This window comes from Amblyomma mixtum, chromosome 2 (assembly GCF_055824585.1).
Source record: "Amblyomma mixtum isolate Tamu chromosome 2, ASM5582458v1, whole genome shotgun sequence".
Classification (NCBI taxonomy): Eukaryota; Metazoa; Arthropoda; class Arachnida; order Ixodida; family Ixodidae; genus Amblyomma; species Amblyomma mixtum.
Window position 1 is genome coordinate 270,453,929 of NC_143013.1, and position 25,233 is coordinate 270,479,161.

At 50.8% G+C, this 25,233-nt stretch overlaps 1 protein-coding gene across 5 annotated transcripts in view; it reads right to left on the bottom strand.

Annotated features, from left to right (window-relative positions):
* Positions 1–5,452: 5,452 nt before the first annotated feature.
* The window catches only part of ct (homeobox protein, cut), a 754,353-nt gene continuing 734,572 nt past the window's right edge, over positions 5,453–25,233 (bottom strand). For 4 of the 5 annotated variants that reach the window (XM_089573990.1, XM_089573992.1, XM_089573994.1 and 1 more), the window contains 12 exons: positions 22,709–22,867; positions 22,001–22,075; positions 21,701–21,807; positions 21,082–21,245; positions 19,816–20,391; positions 18,983–19,296; positions 17,964–18,423; positions 16,888–17,192; positions 15,938–16,205; positions 14,927–15,366; positions 13,446–13,626; positions 5,453–13,141 (listed from right to left, as the gene is read on the bottom strand). In XM_089573990.1, coding sequence (XP_089430116.1) covers positions 11,916–13,141; positions 13,446–13,626; positions 14,927–15,366; positions 15,938–16,205; positions 16,888–17,192; positions 17,964–18,423; positions 18,983–19,296; positions 19,816–20,391; positions 21,082–21,245; positions 21,701–21,807; positions 22,001–22,075; positions 22,709–22,867 — 4,275 coding nt within the window. In that variant the 3' untranslated portion in view covers positions 5,453–11,915. The remainder of the gene's footprint in view (positions 13,142–13,445; positions 13,627–14,926; positions 15,367–15,937; positions 16,206–16,887; positions 17,193–17,963; positions 18,424–18,982; positions 19,297–19,815; positions 20,392–21,081; positions 21,246–21,700; positions 21,808–22,000; positions 22,076–22,708; positions 22,868–25,233) is intronic. The other variant, XM_089573991.1, reaches the window with a different exon arrangement.

Below are 25,233 nucleotides of genomic sequence, written 5' to 3' on the forward strand. Positions count from 1 at the left end.
TGTTGTATTTCGTTTTTGTTGAGGCACTGGTAGGGTAGGCTGTACGTGATTCTACTAACTACAAGGCTTCTGACTAGTTTGAGTGTGTCCTCTTCACGCATGCCATGTCGCCTGTTGGTGATGCGGGTGATCATGCGTGAGACTTGTAGTGTTGTTGCTTTGAGCAGGGTACATGCCAACGCTACATGCCAACGCTACATGCCGCTACATGCCAACGCACAGCACTGTCTCGTGCAAAGCTGCGCACAGCTTGCTATATATGGCGTGCGTATAATTATCGCAGCAGAAATCTTAATTTTACGCGACATCGTATACGGCTTGTGCGGTTGAAAAATAGTCAGCACCGCGCGTCGGAGCACTGTCTGGAACAACGTTACTATTGGTCTGGAAGACGTTGAAGTAACGAGCGTTAGCTAATCGGTGGCGCCATCTATCGTCCATTAGATGTAATGCCACGTGATTAGGCTACTTTTCCATGCCTTACGGCGAGCGGGCGCGTACCGCCTTGAGGTCGGATATTTTTGACCAATTTGGGTCGAAAAAGTTTCTCGACCCTGACTCTTGGGAGGGCCATTTTCCTTACCTCAAGGCGGTAGGTGCCCGGTCGCCATGAGGTATGAAATCGTGAGCTGCCGAGTGCTGACGACATGGCCGCCATGTTAAGCCTAACTATAAGTGAATACTATTAACCTAATTAGACAATATTGGTGATAACATGTCCTACTCATCGAGCCCGTTACGAATATCCATTAGTTAGATCATGACGTTATCGGTTAGTTAATTATAAGCAATTAAATATAAACATAACCATAACTAAATATTGACTTCATTAGTTAATTTTGGTGTCTAACCTGTTCTACTCATATAGAGGATTCCAAATATTTAATTCGTTTTATGATGTCTCATTAATTACTGAATTAAAAGCGATTAAACATAGTCATGTGACTAGTTAATTATGACGTCACAAAATCAGTGACGTCACCAATTCGATGTACCTATTACGCCATCAGTTGGGTTGCTATGTATGGGGGCCGCGATCTTGAATTCCTCGGACTTAGAAAATTTCTCGCCTAAGTGAAGTGGTAGGAGACCCCAAGATATCGAGAAACGTGATGGGAGCCAATGGGAGCCAAAATCATCATGCCAACCGTTTGCCGCAGAATGTTCCGGATGGTGTCATACGATTCAGCGTTTTGTGCCGCATAAACCCGCTAGTTAAGTTAAAGCCTAGCTCGCGGCAGGATTTCGAACCGGTGATAAGTATCATGCGCGGTTCGGGTGACCCCCAAGACAAGAGAGGCTGTTAATGCATGAAATATCTTTTCCACACACAAAAAAATTCAATTTGTCCAACGGGCAAGGCGTCGCGCCGAACAGGCGATGGCGTTCCGTGAACTCCCCGGCAGCGCTGCAAGACGCTGTCACGCTTTAAGCGTCCTCCAAATTTTCACGTATAGCTTCCCCAACTTGTTTCTGCCATTGTAGGTCACTTCCCAGTAATTTAGTAACGCGACTCCGAAATACCTCGCTCTAGTAGACACACACCTTACTCTTCATTCACTCGTACCCAATCGCTGAATATTTTTTTTCCCCATTAACAGCACTTCCACTCAGTAACTAACAGAATCTCTCAACTATGCTTGCTGCCTGACTTAATTTTGCTTTACCAACGCAAGATAGAGCAATACATGTCATCGGTATGCGATAAAGCCCACACTTTACAACTGGAAGAGCAAACCATTCTATGTATTTGATATCACATTCCCAGAAAATGGGCTCGACGTGCATAGTAGGGGCTGTTGAGGCATCGTTGACCCATCGAGACCCCTGAAGCCGGCGTGCTTGGGAAGACGGAAGACACATCAGGGATTCACGGCCGGGGAGGTGTGCATTCGTTCGGTGCCTGCGCACTCCGGCTTAGTAAAAACACTCCTGTGAACTGTCCCCGCAGTCTGCTTGTGAGAAAATTGCAATATGCAAGTCGGAATACGCGCCGCTAGTAGTTCTGCATGTAAACAGTTGGAGCACAGCGGCACGGTGGATCGAGCGCCGGTACTCGCGGCTCGACACGCAGCGCTCCCTGCAGTGAGCCCCGCCTATAGCCCGCTCCAAATGTTGTTAGCCCTCAACCGACAAGCAGATTGTTCTCATTATATAAATGTTGCGGGTCTGCCTCACAGCTGCAGCAAAGCGAATATTTTCTCTACCACGGCGATAACCAGGACGACGCGCTTGTTGAGGTGAAGACAGACCTCGGAGAAGAAGCTGCGACAAACCGAAAACAGCCAGTGGGGGTCTGCTGGTTGGCTAATCGCGGGGGGACTTCCGGGCGACGAGCGAAATTTTCTCTTGCTGCAGGTCCCAGCGACGAGGCCAGCGACACGGCAAAAATACTTCGCGCGACGGCGTCGCTCGTCGCTTGCCGCCGTCGCCTTCGTTCTCGCGAGGTCTCGCGTACATAGAGATCAGCCTTCATCCTGCATGCAAAGGCGAAAGACGTGCCTTTCATACACCTCGTTTCATTCATTAACGCAGTACGCCTCATACTGGCGCTGCACTGACTGGCAGTCTTCCTTGCTCGCACCTGCTGCAAAGGGAAAGTTGTTACATACGTCGAGAGCCTCTTCACCGGCGATGCTGAGGATTGCTGTCTTGGCGGCTTCCGAGCTGGGTGGAGTAGCGGGCATAGCCTTGAAGAAAAGTTCTAGCTTTTGAACATTGGCCAGTTTCCTCGGCAGGTTTCCGGACAGCTGCAGCGGCTCTGGAGGCTTGACGATATCCATTTCGAGGCGGCTTCGGCACTTCTGGCACCATGCAACAAGCGTCTAAAAGAAATGAACGCTCCATGGTTTATCCATGGTTTATCGCCAGAATTTTCAAAGCCTACGAAACAAAGGAGGAAAAGGGAACGAGAGATAGAAAGACGAGGCATGACGTCTGCTATCATGTTGATAAGCTGCAATCGGATACAATAAGCGCAGGTTTGTATTTGGTGCGCAGCCTTTTCTAACACTTCGAACCCTCCCCCAAATACCCAAATCATGTCTTTATCCGAAATATGAGCTACGATCATCGATGTGGCCATTCATTTCACCAAGCAGGGTGCCTCGATGCTCGCGCCCCCGCTCAGGGTGAGGACAGCTGTGTCGTCTGCTACGGCGGCCGCCATTCTCGCGCCCGCGGCATGCAGATTTCGTTCTCGTGGGGGGAGGGCTGCCCGCTTGCCGCGGACGCTTAAAACAGGAAAAATAATGAGTCTTGCGGTGCTGTCTTGTTTTACATGAGAATAGAATACTAAATTTTGTTGGATAGCCTTATGCTTTTAAAAACGGGACAGGCAGCCAATTTAAAGGCGTGGACGGTAGCAAGGAAAGCGGGTATGCAAGATATCTGCCAATTATTTCAGCGAACCTTCTCTGGAATCTATAGTTCAAAACCGATCTCTTATGCACTGACCCCGTTGGTGCGTCGAAACAGCACTCCGACCCAACATAAATTTGCGTCGTCAGCTAGCTTACTCGCGTCAAGCGACCATCCTCCTAAAGAAGCAGAGGAAAGAAAATCCTGAAAACGTTTATTTACCGAGGTTTGCGATAGATTACGATGAAGGGAACAGTTACTAAGCAGTGGAGCATGCAATAAAAAGTTTTGGGCCCCTTCTAAGATGAGTTAAATCTCGGTGACAGTCATGTCAAGGCATATTCTGCATACCACCGCGGGTATTGGCAGACACGTTGGTGTTGTCCTTCCTATGCATGTTTAATCTCCGGGCGAACAAAACGCTTGAAAATTTCCACAATCCACTGCGTGGGGGGGAGAGTTTGAAAATTTATTTTAGACGACACATCCCTCAATTGAAAGCATTTAATTCTGCTCACTTATTTTGTAGTTGATTTCAAACTACCAAGTTTATTAGAATTGCTGAAACACATCGGGCGATAGCGAAACCAAGACACTGTGTCATTGACCGCGTCTGCTCAGTTTTCTTACTCATCCATTGCACTCGTATCGGGATATTCATAGCTAAAAAATTTAAAAATAACGCCAAACAAGCATGGACAGCTGTCCATGCTTGTTTGGCGTTATTTTTAATTTTTTTAGCTATGAATTACGAACTTACCCGAGCTTACCCGAGTTACTAACCGAGCTTACCTGAGTTGCTACCCGGGTTGCTAGGCAACCCGGGGGGCAACAGGGGGTTCCACGGACCACGCGACGAGCGGTTAGGCCTGGCGTAGTACTGCTTACGCAATAAAAATCGCCATTGTTTACATTTGCCGGGTTTAGTCGCAGAATTCAGCAAGAGCTGCGCTAAGCCTGCTGGCCAGTCACCAATCATTGTACAACCACGCCATGAAATCTGGCTGCATAACGGTTCGACGGAACAATCTCGTTGATGAGCATTGTTTACAGCGTCTTCCTGCGTCAAGCGTACGCAGCGCAATCGCAGTTTTATTCAGGAGACGAAAAATGTGGCAGCAACACGTGTGGTGCCACATTCCGTGGCGTCAAGCACCTTTCGTTGTAAAATTATTTCCCACTCATGCCCAAATCGGTGAACGCGCCCAGTCGGTGCACTGGTACGTGGCACGACCCCGGGACGAACCTTGCTACTGTGCGAACTAGCTGATAAGACCTGTCCGGATCGGATTCCATAAGAACTTCGAATGAGGCCACAGTTTTTGCGTAACTAAATCCTTAACACAGTGCTTAGAAGCGCATGTGTGAACATAAAATGCGGAAAGTAGTATAGCTGCTGCATCAACCGTTCACTGTCCTTCCTGTTCAAAACTCGCGCCATAGAAGCCGCTGTTTTTTAGATGAAAATAAAGGCGGGTGTAGTCCTGACAGTCTTTCATTGCCCTGTCTTGCAATGCCGGCGATTTGTTCACCGTGGTGGCACCTTATACAGATGGTGAGTGACTTATATAACTTATATAGCGAGTATATAACCGCGATTGTCTCTGGACACAGATGAAACGAAAACGTCATCGAGGACGCCGCATCTGGCGCAGGTCCGAGTATCCAAAAATCGCTGTATTCGGATACAACTCCAGCCAATGGCATTGACCGATGGTCATGTTGTTGCGGTTAATTTATGTTTAATCCCCTGTCTTGCTGGCAATGACAGCGAATTAAGTTATCTTGTCAGAGGATTAACCATGGATTAGCCGCGACGTCATGAACATCGGTCGACGCCATGAGCTGGAAGGCCTCATTTGATGATTTGGCCCTTCGTTATTCAGTTGTATCCGACTATAGTAGAGGCTTTCGGCTTGCAGTACTGTTGGTCTGGTTGACTTGAAATGATGATCTTCATCGTCAAGAAAATCATCTCTGCGCCGAACTGTCGTGCTTTCCTGCCACAGTAATGCGCATTCTTTGTGAGTCTCCTCCGCAGGGAAGAGGCGACTGGGGATGACAAAGGCAACTGGACACAGACACACTCGGGTGCTGAGAGACACGGGCAAAGATCAACTTTATTATTATTTGAAAGTAGAATAAAAATAGTAATATGAATTCTTAATATCAAACTTACACAGCTTTCGCATCATCCGTAGCTGCTTTTCGAGACACACAAAAAAAAGGGGGCGGTGTGTGCACGCGGGCTGAGGTTCAGGGAGGGGGGGGGGGGGGAGGAGCTGCAGAGGGCAGGGAGCAATGATCAGCCACTGACAAAAAAAAAAAAAACTAAAACGCCAACGCACGCACAAAAAAAAAGAGGGGGAAGAACGACCGCCAAGCTGCCGCCGTCCACACGACGCGTCAGCCAGGGAAGTCAAGAATAAAACTTCGCAGCGACAAACAAATGGCTCGGCCTTCGCGACAAAGCAGGAGAGAGAAAAAAACAAACAAAAAACATACACGCAGGTAGTAGAGACGGCGCCAAAACGGCATACAAGGAGTCCTTTGGTTCTTGGAACAACGCGAGTGAGCGAGCGATGAATGAACGTACACACGCACACAAAAAAAAAGCGCGGGAAAATGATGTCTCATAAATTACATTGCACGAAATTGTAGTTGGAGAGTGAAAAATTGGGAAGGGGTGGCAAGAGAATCGGTGTGATGTCTTGTGTGGAGTGTATGAGATAGAGAGAGAAAGCACGCCACGATGAACGCGGGTGGCATCACAGGGAAAGGCATAAACCGTTGCGTCGCCGCCATCTTGGTTTGGACGCAGTCATGCGCCACAAGCGCCTCTCGGCGGCGACCCTTAAAAATACATACACGCACGCGCACACACGCACAAGAGAAAAAAAAAACAAAAACACAGGGTCAGGGGGAAAAAACAAACATCAAAAAGGAAGACGGCACAGAAACGAATCAACGCTCGAGGGTGATTTGGTTTTCGCTGCAGTATACATACACACGGCGGCAACGCGGCCTGCGAACGCCGGAAGCCCGAAACCGTGCGAGGCTGGACTGGCGGCGATTGGCGGCCGCTTTTCCGTCGACACTCGGCTCATTCATTCACACGGTCGATGGAATCGCATGACTGTGTTCACACTCATGGAAGGCAACAAGCAATGAGATATTATGTATGCATGTAGATTTATGTATATATATATATTTATATATATTTATATGTATAATGTACACGCAAAGTGGCAGTTGATGTATCACATATTCCACACGAATGAAATGGGGACTAAAAAAAAGCACACCAAAAGAATTAACAGTCACATTTTCTTCAGCACTCCAGGAGAATCACCAGGTTTAACAGTCCAGACTACGATTCTCCGACTACTGCGCTTCTGGCTTTGCCTAACAACAAAACAAAGTGGAACTGTTCAGCACCCGATTCTTTTCTTCGAACTGCACATAGCAGCCAAGTGAGCAAAATGGCGATTAGGAAAAAAGAAAGTTTCTACTCAAGACAAAAGCTTTCTCGATTAGACGGCAATAGGAGGAAAAAGTTCTGAAGCAATAGCCAAACTCATAGAGAGAAACTTGGCGCCGTAGGCGTCCTCTAATGGTGATTCAAATAACAAAGAAGTATCGACTGTTGCGCGCCGCAGCGGGCTGTTCGAGTACTACAAGCGAGATCCGATTAAAGTACGCCGAGGGTATTCTCTCCGCAATAACTCGCAACGTTTATCGTACGTGGAAAAGTGATTGCAGCAGAGAAATGAACGGCATGAGCTTGCAAAAACGACGCTGAAGGGTAACCACGATTGCATCTACTCGGCCTGTCTCGAAGCATGAACTCGCACGAGCTCTTCTTCCTGTCTGAATACAAAAAAGAGGCAATAACGCCGCCGCGTGCGTGAATGTGTGTGTTAATGGTAATGAGGGAAACGTGTTCGCTGGCTATGCACATGGCTGCAAACGTCCACACCGGTTAATGCGCATCATTTTTTTTTTCACTTTCTCTCTCTCATTTTTAGGCTTACTCGAAAACTTGAGTGACACGCGCAAGAGGCGTAGCAAAAACGGGTTATCGGTGAAGGAGGAAGAGAACCTTTAAAGACTCGACTGGTTTCGAAGAAAAAATCTTCACATCTACACTACATGTATGCGCTATATGTGTATGTATGTATTTATAGTATACTCATGTAAGGGACTGGGGACGTCTATGTACAAAGCTCCATCTCAGGCGGGTGTGGGGTATAAAGAAAAAAAAAATGCTGACCAAGGTGGCGAACAGGTGTGGGGAGACAACATTGCTTTCTTTTCTCCAACCCCTTTTTAAAAAGTGCTCACAGATCAACACCCTATTTTTTTTTTAAGCACCAGAATAAGCGGATTCAGAATCCGAGAATATTAAAGACTAAAAAAAAATTGGGGGGTGATGGGAATTCTACATTGCAACTACGGAGTTTGGCGGTGCCCTTCATCTGCGCTTCCCCGTCGAATAACATTTAGACGGCTCGCCATCGGTCAAGTGATACACAGGCTGATGCACTCAGCACGAGTGTCGGTGCCCACGCAGCCGCTTCAAGCTTCCAGCTTGGGTATGATACACTGCTTGCTCATAGGCATACTTATGTATAATATGTACACACGCATCTCTTCGCTCGTATATATTTATATATATAATTATGTATATATTTATATAATATATATGTAACATTTGTCGATCCTTGCACGTGCAAAAAGAACAAGGGAAAACAAAAACAGAAGCAAAGTCGCAGCACTGTTCAAGACGAAACATTCAAAAGAGAGCACAACGATCACATCATCACATGTACACACGCTCAAGCACACGGTTGGGTGTTTCAACACGCTTATATACAGACACATGGAGTCAGACTCCCAAAGCTTCAAAGAGGGGCGGGAAAAGTTGGTGTGCTCAAAAAAGGAGCTCGTCGCAACAAGCGTCGGACCAGGTCGACAGCCAACAGTGACCCGTCCGCGCATGCACTCTCGAGCTTGTGTGCATCTCAATGGTGCATTGAATGCACGCATTGAGAGTGAAAGATAGAGAGAGAACAATGTCAGCCCCGAATGTATTCACTTCTTTTGCACCATTGTGGCGTTCGAGGAAAGCTGAATAGACTGGCGTAACTGATGGGTCTGCCAGAGTGAAAAGAAGAAGGAGACAATGCCGTGACTGCTAAGTACTGCGAGCCCGGAGAGGCGCCACTATACTGTCAGATTCCTCCAAGATATCTTTTCTTTTCATCAACGGTTGTACGGCATAGGTTCAGGGTTCGAACGTGTGTCCTTTTCTACGCCCGCTTGGCACTTATCGAGCACAAAATGAGGCTGAGCAAATGAGCGCTCCCCTTTGAAGGGGCTGACAGCCTGCTGCAGTGAGCAAGCAGAGAAAAAGCATCCGAGCTTGATTTGTAGAAGGGAAGAAAAGTTAGACAACAAAGGTAGGAGGACGTCTGCGCTGAAAAGTTATTTTTTTTCCCTAATACAGAGTCATAACAGTAATTTCTTGTTTTGGGGTTCTGCTGCCCCTTTTCTTGAATATATTTCCTAGCCCAGAAAGAATTATGTGCACTGTACTGATATGACTATTTATATATATTCCACTTTTCAGCAATTTTTAGAATGGCGAAGAAGGAAGGAAACGTTGAACTTCGACACGTGTGAGTTCGTACGTTGTTCGTTAAGTTAACAAGAAAAAAACATTTGAGCACCCCAAGAGGACTAAAAGATGCCAACAGTCCTATCTCAATGAGTTGGTCACTTATGTGAGACAGCGGAACAAAGCGGTCTGTCAAACGTTGTATTTGCAAGTGTTTGAAGATGCCAGCAAAGCAGGCTGACGCGAGTGGCAGGTCCTGAAATCACTGCAGACACGCGCCAAGCCTGCTGTATCTACAGTGTCACCGGGGTTCTATTCTCTATCTCACCAGGGCTTGCTTGCCCGAGCAATGCTGGTATCAAACGCTTCGTATTATGTTACACGTACAAAGATTTTATCACATGTGGAAAGAAAAAGACTGTCATCACAAAAAGGCTCGAAATCAATGGTAACTGTACAATTATATCGCTGCTGGTGCTGGTGCCTGCGTCCATAACAGTTGTCAACAAAAACTGACATGCCTCAAGTGCACAGCTTATTATATTGCCACGCGCCTAAAGCGCCGCGCGGCCTCCGCGCTGAATCGAAGACGACGACGAAGCGGCGGTGGACTCTCGCGGCGCGCTTGTTCTGTTTGGTGTCGTGGAAGCTGGCTCTATAATTAAAAGAAGGCTCCCAGTCTTGGGTTCTTGCCGACGCCTACCTTCGCGGCTCCTCTGGTCGTGACAATATTTAACTAAGTATCTGCGATTATTGGGTAGACCAAGGGTTAATTTTAGGTGTGTACCGAATAACATATGCTGCTCTTTTCGTATATTTAGACTTGCATGCTGTCGGCCATGATCAGAAAGACATCAAATGAGGAAAGCAGAGACGCAAATAACATAGAGATATGGCAGGATGTGGATGTATTTTGCACTTGCTTAGCTATTCCATATCAACGCAGAATTTTTATATTTTCATGCCAGAGGGATAATTATTTCAATTTCTGCTCCAAGCGTGACTTAGATGATAGAGCCTGGTGCAAAAAAACAAGGCAAAGTTGGCTGCCATATATTTAGCTGCAGTGAGCGTAGATGCACATTCAATGGAGCTCCAGTTTCTTTAGCTGGTAATGCAGGGATGAGGCTTTCTATACCAAAAGGCATTCATGGCTGCTTGTTGGGCGAAGGTCGGGACTAGCACGTGTTGACAGCGAACAGAGTACAGATCATAGGGGGACTAGGTGGTAACAAAGACAGGACTGAGTCCAAAAAGAGAAATATATCTGTATATGTGTGCGTATAAATACCACTAACGACAAAACAAGACACGCCCGCTGTGTGTTACATGAAATGAATGTTCTCTGCAACGAAAGGAAGTCTCCAGTTCTCGTGATTGGAAAGGACATGTGACAATAGTGCCTGCTACTAAAGCTCTTGTTCACATCTTTGGCTTCATGCTGACTCGCTGACTCTTCATGGCTGTTTGGGCATTGTTCACGTACTTGTGTGTTTTCCCACCGAAAAAGGTGACAGTTGTTGTTCTGCACATGTTAAGTTTTTCCTAGTGTGGGTTCTTCAGTTCTGAACACCCAACAATGTCCAACAAGTAGCACTACCAATAAATACTGAATTTAGCCGTACTGTAAAGAGTTTGGTTTCTTAACTTCTGCAGAGGTGAATGACTCCATGAAACCAGCCAGTTAATTTTTCTTGCATGACTTCTGCTTAAATATTTCACACATTAGACAGACCCTAACATCAGTCAACTCGCAGACACCAACCTTTTAACAACTGAAATTCTTAGCTAGCAAGCGCCAGCAGATAGCACTATTTTCAATACCAGTATCTATACAAAAAGCACCAAATAATACAGGTTTTTTTGTGTACAGATAGTCATGGCATATAGCGCGAATGTTTGGTGTGAGACTACAGAGGTAAGACTAATTATTACAATTGGTGGGTTGCATGAGGCCTTTGGTCAGCCAAGTTATTCAACAAGTGCTCTCGAAAGATGAAACTTGATGACATTCATTGACGGTAGAGACAAAAAATAAAACTGGCCAGCTAGCAGCGGGTACTTTCCACTTGTGTGCCACAGTATGTACGAAATGCCTCTCAGCTCACAGAAAACTCTGGGCTCATGCCACAAAGATTAACTTGTTACAGCTTGAAACCCTCGCCAACGCACTTTGTAAGGCTGACGCGGCAACAATAAAGGTCACCGTAAACTGTAAGAGAGAAAAAAAAGAAACATCACAACGTCTTAAAAACGTACAAACGTAAAAACAAAGAACGTCTCCAGACCACAGTTCTGCACGCACACACACAGAGACAGCCTCGCTTAAGCATTCTGGTCGTTCAGAGTTCTGCTCACATGTGCGATAAAAGTCTTGTCGTCGAATACGTCAATGCTTGAAAGGGCAACAACACGACGAACACCAGAAGCGGAGAGTGTGAGAGCTAAGGCCACATTGCACCGGGCTCGAAGAAGATGTGGTGGCTCCGGGTGGGCGAAAACAGTGTGCGCGAAAAGGAAGAGTCCCCCAGAGTTATCCCATGGGTCGCGTACTTTTCCACTGGGCGCGGTTAGCGTCCTCGCAGAGGCCGCTTCGAGCAGCCACACCAGCCACGGCTTCCAGCCACAGTTCAACTGTCACGAAACTTGTTCCAGGCGATGTGTTCTTCAGAAAAAATGAAATGAAGTGGACCCTGATCGGTTGGCCACTCGAATCCAGAAACAGCCAGGTGGGTGCCATTTCATCGGTGACCTCACACCTCAGGCGACAAACCCTTATAATTAACACTTGTGGCAGGGACGGGCTGTGTATAAGTCGCCAGTTCCCGAAGCCGGTCACGAGTCACAGAGCTGGCATGTTTCCGAAGCAGCGCAGGGAGGCTTCGAACGGGCCAGGACTGAGTTGGGGCAGCTGAATGAAGCCAAGCGTTCCATTTCAGAACTCCCAGTCCTCGCCGCGTTCCTCACTTCGGTTGTCGAGCCTCTGCTCCAGCTTTCGAATGCCATCGCCGCTACTAGCACTCGACTTCTTTGCAGTGGTGCAGAGCTCGAGTGCCGTTTCCTCTTCTTCCTCATCATCCTCCAGGTCGTCCCTCTCCGCACTCTTGCGGGCTTCGTCGGATGCCGCCACGGGGTCCACCCGAACCGTCTCGCGGAGCCGCAAGCTGAAGTCTCCAGCGGTGGCGGTCTGGCGCACGCAGACCCCGTTGATGATGGCGCTCTCTGCATCGCCTCCCGGTGTGCCGCAATCATCGTCCGCGTTCCCGCTCGCCTCATCGTCCTCCGCGTCGTCCGAGTCCGGCGACAGGCCCGGGTCCACCCACTTGGGGGCCGCCGGTTTCCGCCGCCGGCTGCTGTAGCTGTTGTGCTGACCTAACGCGCCACCACCGAGCGCACCGCTTCGCGACGTGGCAAGCGCCGTCGCGAGGTTCTCTTCCTTGAGCGAGTCGCGGTCGCTTCCGGCCGGCGGTTCCTCCTGCGACAGGTTCGAGTCGTCCAAGTCTTCAGTCGGCGTGCCGCCGCGACCCCACGTCTTGCGAACCGACGACGCCTGGCTCGACATGCTCAGGTCGAGCGTGCCTTCGTCGTTGCCCTGCTGGGAGGACGGGGAGTAGCTGTTGTAGGCGTTGAGGTTAAGGGCGCTGTTGCTGGCTCCGCTGTTGGCGCTGCCGAAAGCGGCCGGTCCGCTCTTGTCGCTTCCCTGCATCTCGGCCAGCCTCTGGACGAGGAGTCCTCGGAAGAGTGCCGGGTCGAAAGAGCCCGTGCCCTCCCGCGAGCTCTGCGGAGGGCCCAGGAGCGACGGGGGCGGCTCGCTGCGCGGCTGGTTCTCGTCCGGTCCGGGGGAGACGACGTGCTGTTTGAGCCGCATGCGGTGGTTGTGGAACCAGTTGGTGATGGTGCGCACTGAGAGTCCCAGCTCGGCCGCCAGGAACTCGATGGTCGCCGTGCTCGGGTACGGGTCCATGGAGAAGGCGAGCCGCAGTGCCTCCTTCTGCTCGTCCGAGAAGAGCACGCGCGGCTTCTTGGCCGCCGGGAACGGCGACGACGGCGCCGCGAACGGGAAGCTCCCGGGACCGCTCATGGTCGGCAGCGATGGCGGCTGTGCCTCCATAGGCCTGGGCGCCGCCTCCAAGTCCACGTGCGTCCGGCGCCGCTTGTTCGCTGAGGACAAGACGGAGTGGTTAGTAACGCCTACAACGCGATGGCTCCTCTCTAAATGCCACTAACATCACGTGTGAGGTCATAAGAGTAGCATAGGCTTGGGTACCGGCTAGGCAGTACGCATCACTGGTTGGCTATTACTGCGCCGTTGAGGATTATAGCGACAGTAAGCAAACAAAAGTTTTTTACACAATACATAAACATCACTGCATTGCACATTTGAATTTACGTCCGTTGACTTCTCAGGGACATGAAATTTGACAAGTGGTATCTGCATCTGGAAAAGTACAGTGGATGTGCTCACCTTCCCTGCGTTCGTTCTTTATGACCTGCAACTTCTCGACGTTGTGCGGGTCGTTGAGCCAGAGCTGCATGCGGATGAAAGGCTCCCTGCCCTTGATGCTCAGCATGTGCCATGGCTTGGGCTTGGATAGCAGTTCACTCACAGAGCCCTGAGACAGCCCCAGCACGGCCTCGCCGAAGATCTGAAAAACAGACACAATTTTTTAGAAAGAAAATATTAAATCGCAAAGAAATCTGCATTTTCTATGCACTTTCACTGAGCAAGAAACTGCCAAATTTTCGCTGGGGGGTTCTGAGTGCCTTTCTTGCACTTTTCTCAAAAACATGCAGTAGCAGCCGCATTGCACCAGTGGCACTAATCGGCTATGCTAAGGTTAATTGCTTTCCGGGCACGCTTTAGTAGTAATTGTAGCGTTTTTCTTTTTTTTTTACTGTTTACACACTCTAGGGTTCCGGCAGGCACTCACCTGTTAATTACTGCATACTGTTCCTACCTTTCTTTCTCTGCTCACTGGCTTTCCTCCTAGTGCCCCACCTAACTCGCAAAATTTTTTCATTTTCTGCTGTATGGCCTTTTCCCCACAAAGCTATTGCCAACTATCAACCTTCCTCAACGACTTTGTTCGTCCTTGTTCACCATCAGGTAGGCTTCTCCGCACAGTGAAACAGCGTGCAGTGAAGCAAGCTTTCACGAAATCACACTCGCGTTTTTAGAGCGCGCGGAAGATTTCACGTTTACTGCATTCCAGGGGGAAAAATTCAACGCTCCCGAATACGAAACCTGCTTGAATTGAGAATACCCAATAGCCGCTGGGCAACAACTGCTTTAAAGACATCGGCAAATATTTTTCATCAATTCGGGGCATCCTGTAAAGGAACAGCTTTGCAAAATTTGAATACACAATGTGACAAACGCCATCGCGCAATAGGGACAATTAAGCATGATTGCCTGAACTATAAAGTGTTTTCGGGGCAACTAGTTTGGTTTGGTTTGGTTTGGTTATTGGGGTTGAACGTCCCAAAGCAACTCAGGCTATGAGGGACGCCATAGTGAAGGGCTCCGGTAATTTCGACCACCTGGGGTTCTTTAACGTGCACTGACATCGCACAGCACACGGGCCTCTAGAATTTCGCCTCCATCGAAATTCGGTCGCCGTGGCCAGGATCGTACCCTGCGTCTTTCGGGTCAGCAGCCAAGCGCCGTAACCACTGAGCCATCGCGGCGGGGCGTTTTATGGGCAACTGTTCCAGGCGATGACGTACAATGCGTGTCATATTACTGCGACATCTGCCCTTATATTTCCTTGAAACTTCAGATGTTCTGCACGAGACTTCATTTGCTATAGCAGCCCTATTATTTTTCCAGCATACCTTGAGACCCAAAGTCTAATCTTCTAACCTATTCGATGACATATCGCAGGGACTAGCGTAAGATAAAAACGTAACAATAGCGGTAACGCGAGGGCTGTTCCATGAGCTTACCTTCTGCCCAATGTTGTGCGCCATGAGCGTTTCCTTGATCTTGGCCGTGATGGTCTGCGTGTCCAGGTCGGTGGTGAGCGCCGCCATCTCATACACCGACGGCTGCACATATGCCATCGAGCGGCCGCCGCTGCTCGGGTGGTGGGGGTGGCTTTTCCGCGCTGCAGCCGTGGGGCTCGAGGGCGGCGCATACAGGGCCACGCGCGAGTCCTGCTGGTGCTGTTGCTGTTGATGTTGCTGTTGCTGCTGCTGCTGTTGATGGTGGTGCTGTTGTTGCTGCATCAGAGCCACCTGCAGCTCGGGCGAAGCGCTGAAGGGCCCCTTGCCCAGCAGCGGTGACGAGGCGGAGCTGTCGCAGTGGCTGTTGCGGTGCGACTGGAGGTCACGCGCGGCTGCCCGGGCCGCCGCCGCGCTCGACGCCGGAAGCTTGCTCGAACCGGCTGCACGGATGCCATACGAAAGAGGGATGAGGCGATAAGACAGGGCCAAACACTGACACAGCAACAACACACCGGTTTGGCACAAAACAACGACAACAAAGAAAGGCGCAATTGGAATGTTTTTCGTTTCTTTTCGATCACCTCAATGATAACGTAGAGTGACAATACCGACGTAGAGACCACGCGAAATATGGCGCATTCAACTTGATGCTACAAACTGGGACTACCTTTCAGCATTCAGAGACCAAGAGAGTGCAAATAAATACTTTTGGCAGGAATTAGAGACCACTCGCAAAACTTAGAGCTCCTTACATTTGGCAGATTTAGCATGGTTGATGTGCGTCGAGCAGGCTGTCATAAGCATCGCACAAAAGGACAAAACGAGAAGCAGTGATCAGCTCTACAAGGGCAGCCCTGGGGTCCATACATTTTAAGCACTGGAAGCACGATTACCGCGATCCGCTTCCTTCGAGCCTTGCACGTCCAACAAGCGCAACATCCAAGGTTGTGAGGATTAGGGCTTTTCAGTATACACACACGCATCAGGAGAGAAGGTAGAGGGGGCGCTCACCGAGTGGGCTGGAGGCGGCGGTAAACCCCGAGGTGCGCATCAGCTTCTCGGGGGCGATCTTGTATTGCGATGCGACCAGCTTGTGCACAGCGTTCTCGTCCTCGAGGAAGATCTTCATGCGGATGAAGGGCTCGCGGCCCTTCTGCGTCAGCATGTGCCACGGCTTGGGCCGCGCCAGAAGGTCGGACACCGAGCCCTGGGACAGGCCCAGCACGTTCTCACCGAACAGCCGCTGGCTGATTGAGTACTGGCTCAGCTGCTCCTTCACCTGCGCGGTGGCCGATGGGCGCCGGTCAGAACAGAAACACCTTCATCGAAATTCGACTGCGCGGCCGGGATCGAGCCTGAATTTTTCAGGTCAGCAGCCGAGCGCCACCGCAGCAGCAATCCAACAAGTCACTGCTTCCATTTAACTCCGGGCAGTTTGAGGAAGCAAGGATTTCAGTTGGTCAGAGAATATGTCGCCGTGGCGTTTCCCCAGGACGGGTTTCTCTGATGGCAGACACCAGCAAACGTCAGGTGCCAGCCACCTGTCGCATGCGGTGCCCGCCACAATCACGGGAATTCGCAGAGCTAACGTTTTTCAAGAAATCATGCCTTTATTTCGTTGTTATCAAGATGCTGTTCATATTATTATCTCTAGAGTTCTCGAGGGACGGCGTAGTGAAGGGCTCCGGAAATTTCGACCACCTTGGGTTCTTTAACTCCGGAGCTCTTCCGGAGCCCTTCACTACGGCATCCCTCACAGCCTGAGTCGCTTTGAGACGTTAAAACCCCCATAAACCAAATCAAACATTATGGGAACTGCCAATAAGGGGGGGGGGGGGGGGGGGAGCTGTGGACAGTGCTTCTGCAAAATTCCTGCACCAAGTATTCATGTAAGTAAAATTCTATTGTAGTACAGCGAACAGTAGTCCACCCCTTGTGGGAAGCAGGGTATCCTTACTGACCTTCTTGACGATCTCCTCGGTGTTGAGGTTGTTGTACTGGTCGAACTGCTGCTGCGTGATGGGCGGAAGGACGGCCTTGTTCTGGCGCTGGTTGGTCGGCGGCATGGAGGGAGCCGCGCTCTGTGTGAGCAGCGAGTTGGTGATGGACTGCATGCGTTGCAAGGGCGAAGATCCGAGGTCCTCGGCCGCGGCGCCGCCCGGTGGCGTCTCCGAAAGGCCCAGAACACCCGCGCCACCCGGAGGGCTCGGGGTGGAGCCCGGACCTGGGAACTTGACGCCCGGCCGCACCAGCGAGAACGCGCTGCCTGCGATTAACAGCGAGGAGGAGGAAGAAACCGACATGCGAATTAAGAGGGGGTACGCCAAGGCCCGAAAGTAGTGGAAATTGCAGAAGACCGCAATACCACGCTTCACAGTGCAGCTGTAACAGGAGTGAATTCACCAGGAAGTGATGCCAGTGTACACTGGCCAATAGAGATTCATGAAATGGCATTCCTAACACCACTCACGGAGAAAATGTCTGTTATGACTGAGATTTCAGCGATGCATAAATAAATAAAAGTGTTTCTAGCAGACTTGAAAGATAATAAGGAGGTGCCATTTATGTATACAAAATATGGCCTGTACTTTTTCCTTTAATGTATGCCAAATGGCAAATATGAGCAATAAAAGAATAGGGTCGTGTGATGATCGGCTACACTGTGCGTATACTCTGGGACCACTCACAGCCCCGAACATTTCTCCCTAGCAGGAAACCGGTTGTTAGTAATAATGTTTGCCTAAGATACGAAAACGTTTTACTAAACAATGCGTATTGGCTACGTATAGACCTTTCCAAAAAGCGCTTCCTGGGTATCGCCATGTTCGCTGGACTGTTGTGTGCGAGAATCTGGCGCAATCACGGTATTGGGCGTTTTCTGCGTCCCACACAGCAGATGTTCTTTTTCCTTTTGCGTGTACCCGATGGAAAGGTCAGTATAAAGGAGCGCCGCGAGGTAAACGCAGAGGCGAATGGGGGTGCGCGTGAAGGCGCGCACCTTGCGCGTGCGTGCCGGCCAGGCCGTAGTAGTGCTCACTGTATTTGTTGCCGCCGCGCTGCTTGTGCCAGTCCCTCGGCGCCAGCTGCGCGGCGAGCGAGGATCCTCGCCTCTGGGGCTGGTGCTGGGACACCGGCGGCTGGGGTTGCTCGTGCGCCGCGCGCATCGCCTCGGCCGAGTCCGCGGCGGCGGCCCTCGCCGCGGCGGCAGCGGCCGCGGCCGCCGCAGCCCCGGGGCCCCTGAGCTCGGGCCCCAGCGAGAGGCCCGGGAAGGCCCCGTTGAGCAGGGCTCCCGGCAGCGCGGCCGCCCCGAAGCGCGCGAACTCGTGCCCCGGCGTGAGCGCCAGCTGCGAGAGCCGCGACAGCTCGTGGTGGTAGATGGACAGGGCCTGGCGGATCTCCTCGTGCGTGCGGTCGTACTGCTGCTGGCGAAAGCTCTCCTCCACGCGCTGACCCATCAGCTTGGCCAGCTCCTCCTGGTAGATGCGCGCCACCATTTCCTGCGCGACCGAACCAACCGTTCCGTGAGAAAGGTCAGCCACAGGCCTGTAGCGCGGGGTTCCCAAACATATGGGGCCAAATTTCACTGAAGCGGTAGTTTCGCTGCATTGCAGCAATGGACGCATCCATGCAGCTTCCGTGAGGATTAAAACAACAACCTCGCATCATACCATTGTTTTCTGATTCGGTTTTATCTCTCTGCCTTAGAGTGACTCCCTGTAGTGATACGACTGGACATCTCTTCCAGAGTAGGTCATTCATTGGGCGTATTCTAAGTATACCACCAACCAGTCCAGGTACAAGCCTTCACAAGGCGCATTTGTTCTACAGTGGGCCCTTCTTTTTGTGTTCAATTTTGAGTTTGCGCCAACCCATCCCCATCAGCAGCGGTATAGTCCACTGCAGGGCAAAGACCTTTCCCATGCTCGTCCAGTTAACCCTGTCCTGTGCCAACTGCGGCCAACAACTAGCCAGCAACAAGTCCTTCTTGGGAGTAACACTGGCGATTACTGTACGACGTCACTGAGGGCATTGCAGGGGCCATTTTACGCGACGCACCTGGGGAATGTCGTCGTTCTCGTACTTCCGGCTGGACCGTTTAGAGTCCTTCTGTGACGCCGATGTCGGCTGGTTGTTGTTATTGTTGCTGTTGTTGTTGTTGTTGCCTCCGCCGTCGGTGTCCTGGTCGCTGTCGGCGTGCGAGTCCTCGGCCGAGCCGTTCTGCGCGCCCGCCGCGGTCGGTGCCGGACTTCGCTCCTTGCTCAGCGGAAGCGCCATAGCCTGCTGGGCCTCGTTGAGGATCTGCGCGATGCGCTCCTCGGCCGCCGCGTCCTCCTGGCGGCTGGAGGCGCTCGAGCCGCCAGACTCCTTGCCTGCGCGCACGAGGGAGCAACGCTATTCGTTACACCGTTTGCGACAAGGGTTCAAAAGCGAGCACAGCCAATCCCGTGAAAACTATTAGTTAACTGACTCACGCACGCCAATGAAAAGTAATATATGCGGCACGTCTCAGTTTGCCGCACAAATGTCTGCATGCGCACCATTACAATAAAAAAAGCGATGTCTGACACGATATAACGGGCTTAACAAAGCACAGAAACTTTCACAGACATACTTCAGAAAGAATCAAAGAAGCCCTGTCTGTCCTTCCTCTGCCGCTTCGTGTTCGTCTTGGGACATGCAATTTCTTAGACTAAAGGGCACAACACGAACTCATGAAGCCATGGAACACGGTAAAACTAAAGGGCGCACACAAACTCATGAAGCCATGGCATATGGTGTACCCTGAAGAACTGTAAGTCTAACACTGCTGATCTCACAACCAGATTGCGCCACGCGGTCGGCGACGTCGTGAGCAAGAGCCGCGCAGTAGCACAGGTGTGTATACGTACGACACGCACCCTTCTTGGGCACCAGCGACTTGAGCATGAAGACGCAGAAGTCGTCCGAGGCCCACGCGTGCATCTTGCGGTACGAGTCGCGGCCCTTCTCGGTGAGCTTGTCCCAGGGCTTGGGCTTGGAGAGCAGCTCGCTCACCGTGCCCTGCGACAGGCCGAGCACGAAGCGCGCGAACAGCCGCTGGCCCACGTTGTGCGCGCTCAGGAGCTCGCGCACCGCGCGCGCCACATTCTGCGTGTTGAGCGCCTCGCACGCGTGGCGCTCCATGTTGTGGCGCAGGCAGTCCTGGAGCCGCTCCAGCGACGCGCCGGTCACCGGGTCCGGCGTGGGCGGCGTGGCGGCGGCGCCGTCGTCCGCCGCGCCGCGGCCGCCGCTGCCCGTCGAGGTGTCGGTGCCCGTGGACATGGCGTCGGCGTCCACCGACTTGGGCGTCGCCGGCGGACTCGTCACGATCGGCATCGGCGGCGGCGGCGGTTCGCTCTTGAGCATCCGCGAGAAGGACGAGACGATCTCTTCGCCCAGCAGCGAGCCGAACGCCTCGACGTTCTGCAGCCGACTGCGCGGGGAGCCTGCGAGCATGCGAAAGAAGCGTGGGACGCCGTTCAAACTCTGCCAGATCGATGGCCCGGCAAACGACGGATTGATTGGTTCGACTGTTTGAATGCGAGTGAAGGCAGCTGGCCAGGAGGAGGGGGGGAATCGATCGGTCAATCAATCAATCGATCGCTCGAAGTGAAGGTCGATACACGCGATCAATCAGCCGGGGAGACGGGAGTGATCGATCGAGTGATCGACGTCTCGATGGATTGACTGATCGATCGATCCACTGCACTTTCCGTCAATCAATCATTCGAAGGTCAGCGAAGCGACCTATCAGCGCGCACACACGAATGTATATATTTTTTTTTGTATGAAAATATTAACACACACCTTAATTTGTACGGTATTATTACGTTCTCCATTAAAATCGAATTATCACAGCCCCCGAAGCAAATCTAGAGCTTTACCTGCTCCCAGTGCACAAAGACGCGGTTCAGCTGTTGTTTTTACGACGATGTCAAGGTGAGACAAGCGAAAATCCGAAGGCAGCCCTCGACCCTTATTCGTTTTCCTACAATGACAATGCGCTATTAGCTCTCGGAAAGCATGAATCGACTACGCAGTAATTTTGCGCTACACAAGAAGCTTGTCACGTCAACTATTTCGAGGCTACTCTCGTCCAGCCAGGCAGCGAGTCAATCAACTAGGAAGACACTCACCGGCGTCGTCCGAATGGGCCCTCGCGAGAGGCGGCGACAGTCGCGTCCTGTTCTTGCCGTACAGCACGAGGTCGACACAGTTGTTGTTGTTCGGCGACACTAGCGTGGGCTTCTCGTCCTGGTCGTCACTGGGGTTGTCGCTGTCTTCCAGCATCTTCAGGTTCCTGCGTCGGAGGAGGCGATCCAAGCGATGAGCCCCGTGCATGTTTCATTTCACGCAACTCAGTGGGTCTGTGATCATGTCCGCGCATTGTTACTACACCCTGAACAGAAAGGAGTGAAAGTTACTCCCTTTTTACTCCCATATAGGTGTAAAATGTTTGCAATGTATAATAAAGAACACCGTTTAACCCCACAGTACAGCCCTGTTGCCGTTCAAGTTCTACAGCTTTCTACACTTCATGAACGTTAGGGTAATATCTCCGCATCCGCAATAACCCTGTTTTCTCGGCAGCACTGCGTGCCTTGTTATGCGTCATAACTAACGAACTAACTAGTTAACTATTATTTATCTCGAGCAACGGAATGCGCATTCCATTTTTGCAACTTGTCCCGTATAGCGTATAAGCTGCGCCGAACGTGTTCTTCAATACGTTGCCCCGTAAAACTTGGGACTCACCTAAGTTCGTTCTTGATGTCTTCGTAATCTTTTTGCCTGTCCAACCGGTCTTCGAGTTCCTGGATGATTCTCGACTTTTCTGCGAGCATTTCTTCGAGTTGAGCAATCTGTGGAAAAAAAAAAAATCGTAATAAAATTAGAAACGTACAGTGAGTCACAATTCTGCCACACTGAGTCCGAAACTGGGTGGGAGATTACAGTACAAGAACCAAGGTGTCACTGCTTATTGATGGGACGTTGCGACTGTGGTGACTGAGTTGCGCTGCTCCGAAGAGACGGGACCACAATAAGTGGGCTCACCTGTGAGGCACTTGTCTCTTTTAGAGAATCCACTGCCGACTGCAGCTTCCTAATATCTTCGACTAGTTGAGATATCTGCATCCAAGAAGAAAAAAAAAACACAGAGATAAGCGTGAATAAAAGTTGACAAAGATAATAATAGTGAGAGTAGAACAATTGAGAGAGGGAATAAAATGAGCTTTGCGGTATCTGCCGTAAACATGGCGGGCGTAAAAAACAAAACAAGTTATACTCCCAAACAAACTTCATGCTGTGGTGGACAAAATCTGTGACCAACACGACTTTAACGACGTGACGTGCAAATCTTACGATGCATAATAAGAAAAGTGTGGTTGGATTAATTCTGAATTACATTTAAATCATTTCAGACAACTGGGCTGTGTTAACAGAATTAATCAACTGCTTCGTTTGACTGGTTGAATCAACTGATTAAAGTTAATTAGCTGAACTGAACATTTATCCAATTCTTCAATTATCCTTTCAATTTGATTAACCCGGCGCAAAAGGCGGTGCGCGGAATTATGCAGACAAAGAAAAAAACGGGTAGATGCAGCAGCCTCTAAAAGGAGGCATGGCTCTCTTCAGAAGAGGGAAATCGGAGGGAGGGAGTCGAAATAGCGCGTCGAAGTAGCGCGGACGTCGATATAGCCACGGTAACGGTGTGACGTCACATCCATCAGGGAAGGGAGGGAGGAACCCGGAGCTCACCTCTTTGTCCTTAGAGGCGAGCTGCAGCTCCAGGGTCGCCCGGGAAGGTACGGGCGACGCGGCGTCCCGCGCCGACGACGGAGGAGGCGGCGACGAGGAGTCCATGTCAGACAGCTGGTCTCGCAACAGCACCGAATCCTGCTCGGCCGCCACGGCACGCTGCACGACAAAAAAAAAAAAAAAGAAAGTGGTGGGGTTATAACGGGGTTAAACCGCGTAGACGTGCGAAAGCACGTGTTTAGTTAGTCTGCTTGGCTTGTGGTTTCAAGGCGAAAGCCTTTAACGGCTCTTACTGTCGTCCGTTAACACAGCGTGTCACACGCGCTTAACTCGGGAACTAAAAAAGATAGAAGAAAACCAATGGTTGCTTCAGATAGAGGAGGAAAAAATGAACCTAGAAGCCAAGTTTGATGACTGTAGATTAACTATTTAATTAATTATTGGCAAAAATATCGAAATAGCGCGGACGTCGATATAGCCACGGGAACAGTGTGACGTCACATCCACCGGAAGTCATCACGGCATAGTGTCCTCTCAACGCTTCAATTGCCAAAGTGTCCTCGCAGTTTTTTGCTTTGTGTTTAGCTTGTGTTAAGCTTAACACGAGACGCGATCGGCTGCGGCGATAGCACAGTGCTCTCGTGCAGTGGCCAGCGAAGCTGATTCTTAGTTCAAACCGCGTTAAGTAGTTCATGCTATCGCGCTGCAAGAAAAATGACAGCTATGGTCACGAGGTTAGTACAAAATGCGCCGATAGATGGCGGCGACACGTGAAAGATTTCTTCTCGCCCCCCCCCCCCCCCCCCTCCTCCCCCAAAGTACACGTTCGCCACACAGGCCACTTTGCGCAGTGTATGCATCAACAGCCATAACCACAAGATTGCAAAGTTTACTCAAACAGCACGTGAAGAAATGTTTAGTCCGTTCTTCGAGCCGCGTGGGCTTTAACGCCCTGGAAACGGGGATCTTTAGCCCACGCGCTGAACGCCCTATTTCAAGGACGTCAAACACACTATTAACTGCACATGGCAACGCACACGGTACAGGGTAACGATAATAGAACTCTATAGACCATTTCACATTTGTGTCTTTGGGCGCAGCCATATTTCCAGGGGGCTGTGCCAGCAGTGTTCTGATTGGCGGACTTCATGCAAGCATCTACTGCGCATGCCCAGCACAGTCCAACAGGCACGCGCGCTCAATGAAGCTATAGACAACGAAAATGTTTACATATGCGGCACAGGGTAACGGTACGCCGGTATACCTTGTGCCGCCACTGTATACAGAGCTAGCTAGGCGTGGACATCACACGCATGCGTAGTCCTTTACAGACTTGTTAACGGCAAGAGTAATGCTGTAGCGGTTAAGCTAAAACGTCCGAACACCGAATAAGCGTGATGCACGCGCGTAGACAGCGCCAGAACGCGTCGTTATCAGCGACGGTGCACGGTAACGGTACGCTAAAACGGTCCAATAAAAATCGGATGCAAAAGCGTCTCCCACGAATTTACACGCAGCCTGACTGATTGCACGTTATTAAACGCATAAGAAAGGAGACGGTAGCCACTTTAGAAAAGGTCGCCTACTTAATTTTTCTCAGTTTGCATCTTTTAAAACGGCCCTATGGCAACGGCAGAGTGCTAAAATGAGCACGTTCGCCGCGCCTGTTTCCTAATCCAGCAATTAGGCGAAGCTCGCGACACGAATGGCCGGTTTGTGCGGCCAACTGGCGGAGTCCCCGGCAATGCGACAGGTTCTTCGCGAGACTCCTTTAATGCGCGCAAATTAGGACACGTCTAATGGCACCATCTTCGCCAGTTCGGGTATACACTGCATGCTCCGTTTCGCATTGTCATTCAAGCCCGCATAAGGCTTTCCCGCCTTGCTTTCGCTAACTTGCTTCGCGAAAGTGAAGGACGGCGCTCAGGTATAAAACACTTAAAACTCGGCAAAAGTTTTCGCAACCAGCCCTTATTAGGGAACCTCGTTCGCACACAACGAAGTCGAGCGCGAAACTTTTAACAGCTGCAGCACGGAGGCGAAAATTTTCACGCCATATTGCAAACGCTGTACAAGAACAGAGGCGACGGAGAAAGGTTCTAATGCAGGCAGCGGGGAAGAGGGGCCGAAACATGGAGCGGAAGCCCCGATAAGCCGCGACCACGTTCCGCTCTCGCCGCGAGAAAGCGCGCGCTTTTGAGTTGGCGCGCTTTTTCGCATCTTCGCGCGCGCGCCTTCCTTTCATTTCTCCGAAACAGGTACGCGCAAAGTAGCAGCGAGTGCCGCGAAGGCGCATTTGAGAGCTTCCCCGCTCCTATACGTACACAGTTCCCGGGGCTTTTCCCGCGGCGCGAGAGCAATCAAAAGGTTCGGCGCTCCAGATGCAACAGGCGTTGCTGAGCGCGCGACCAAGTTTTAACCCTGGAGCTTGCACACTCCTCCGTCCGTCTTAATTCCAGCCGCCGCCACCTCATCTGCTGCTACGCGCGCTTTCGAGTGCCCCGCGGTCCACACGCGGGGGGCCA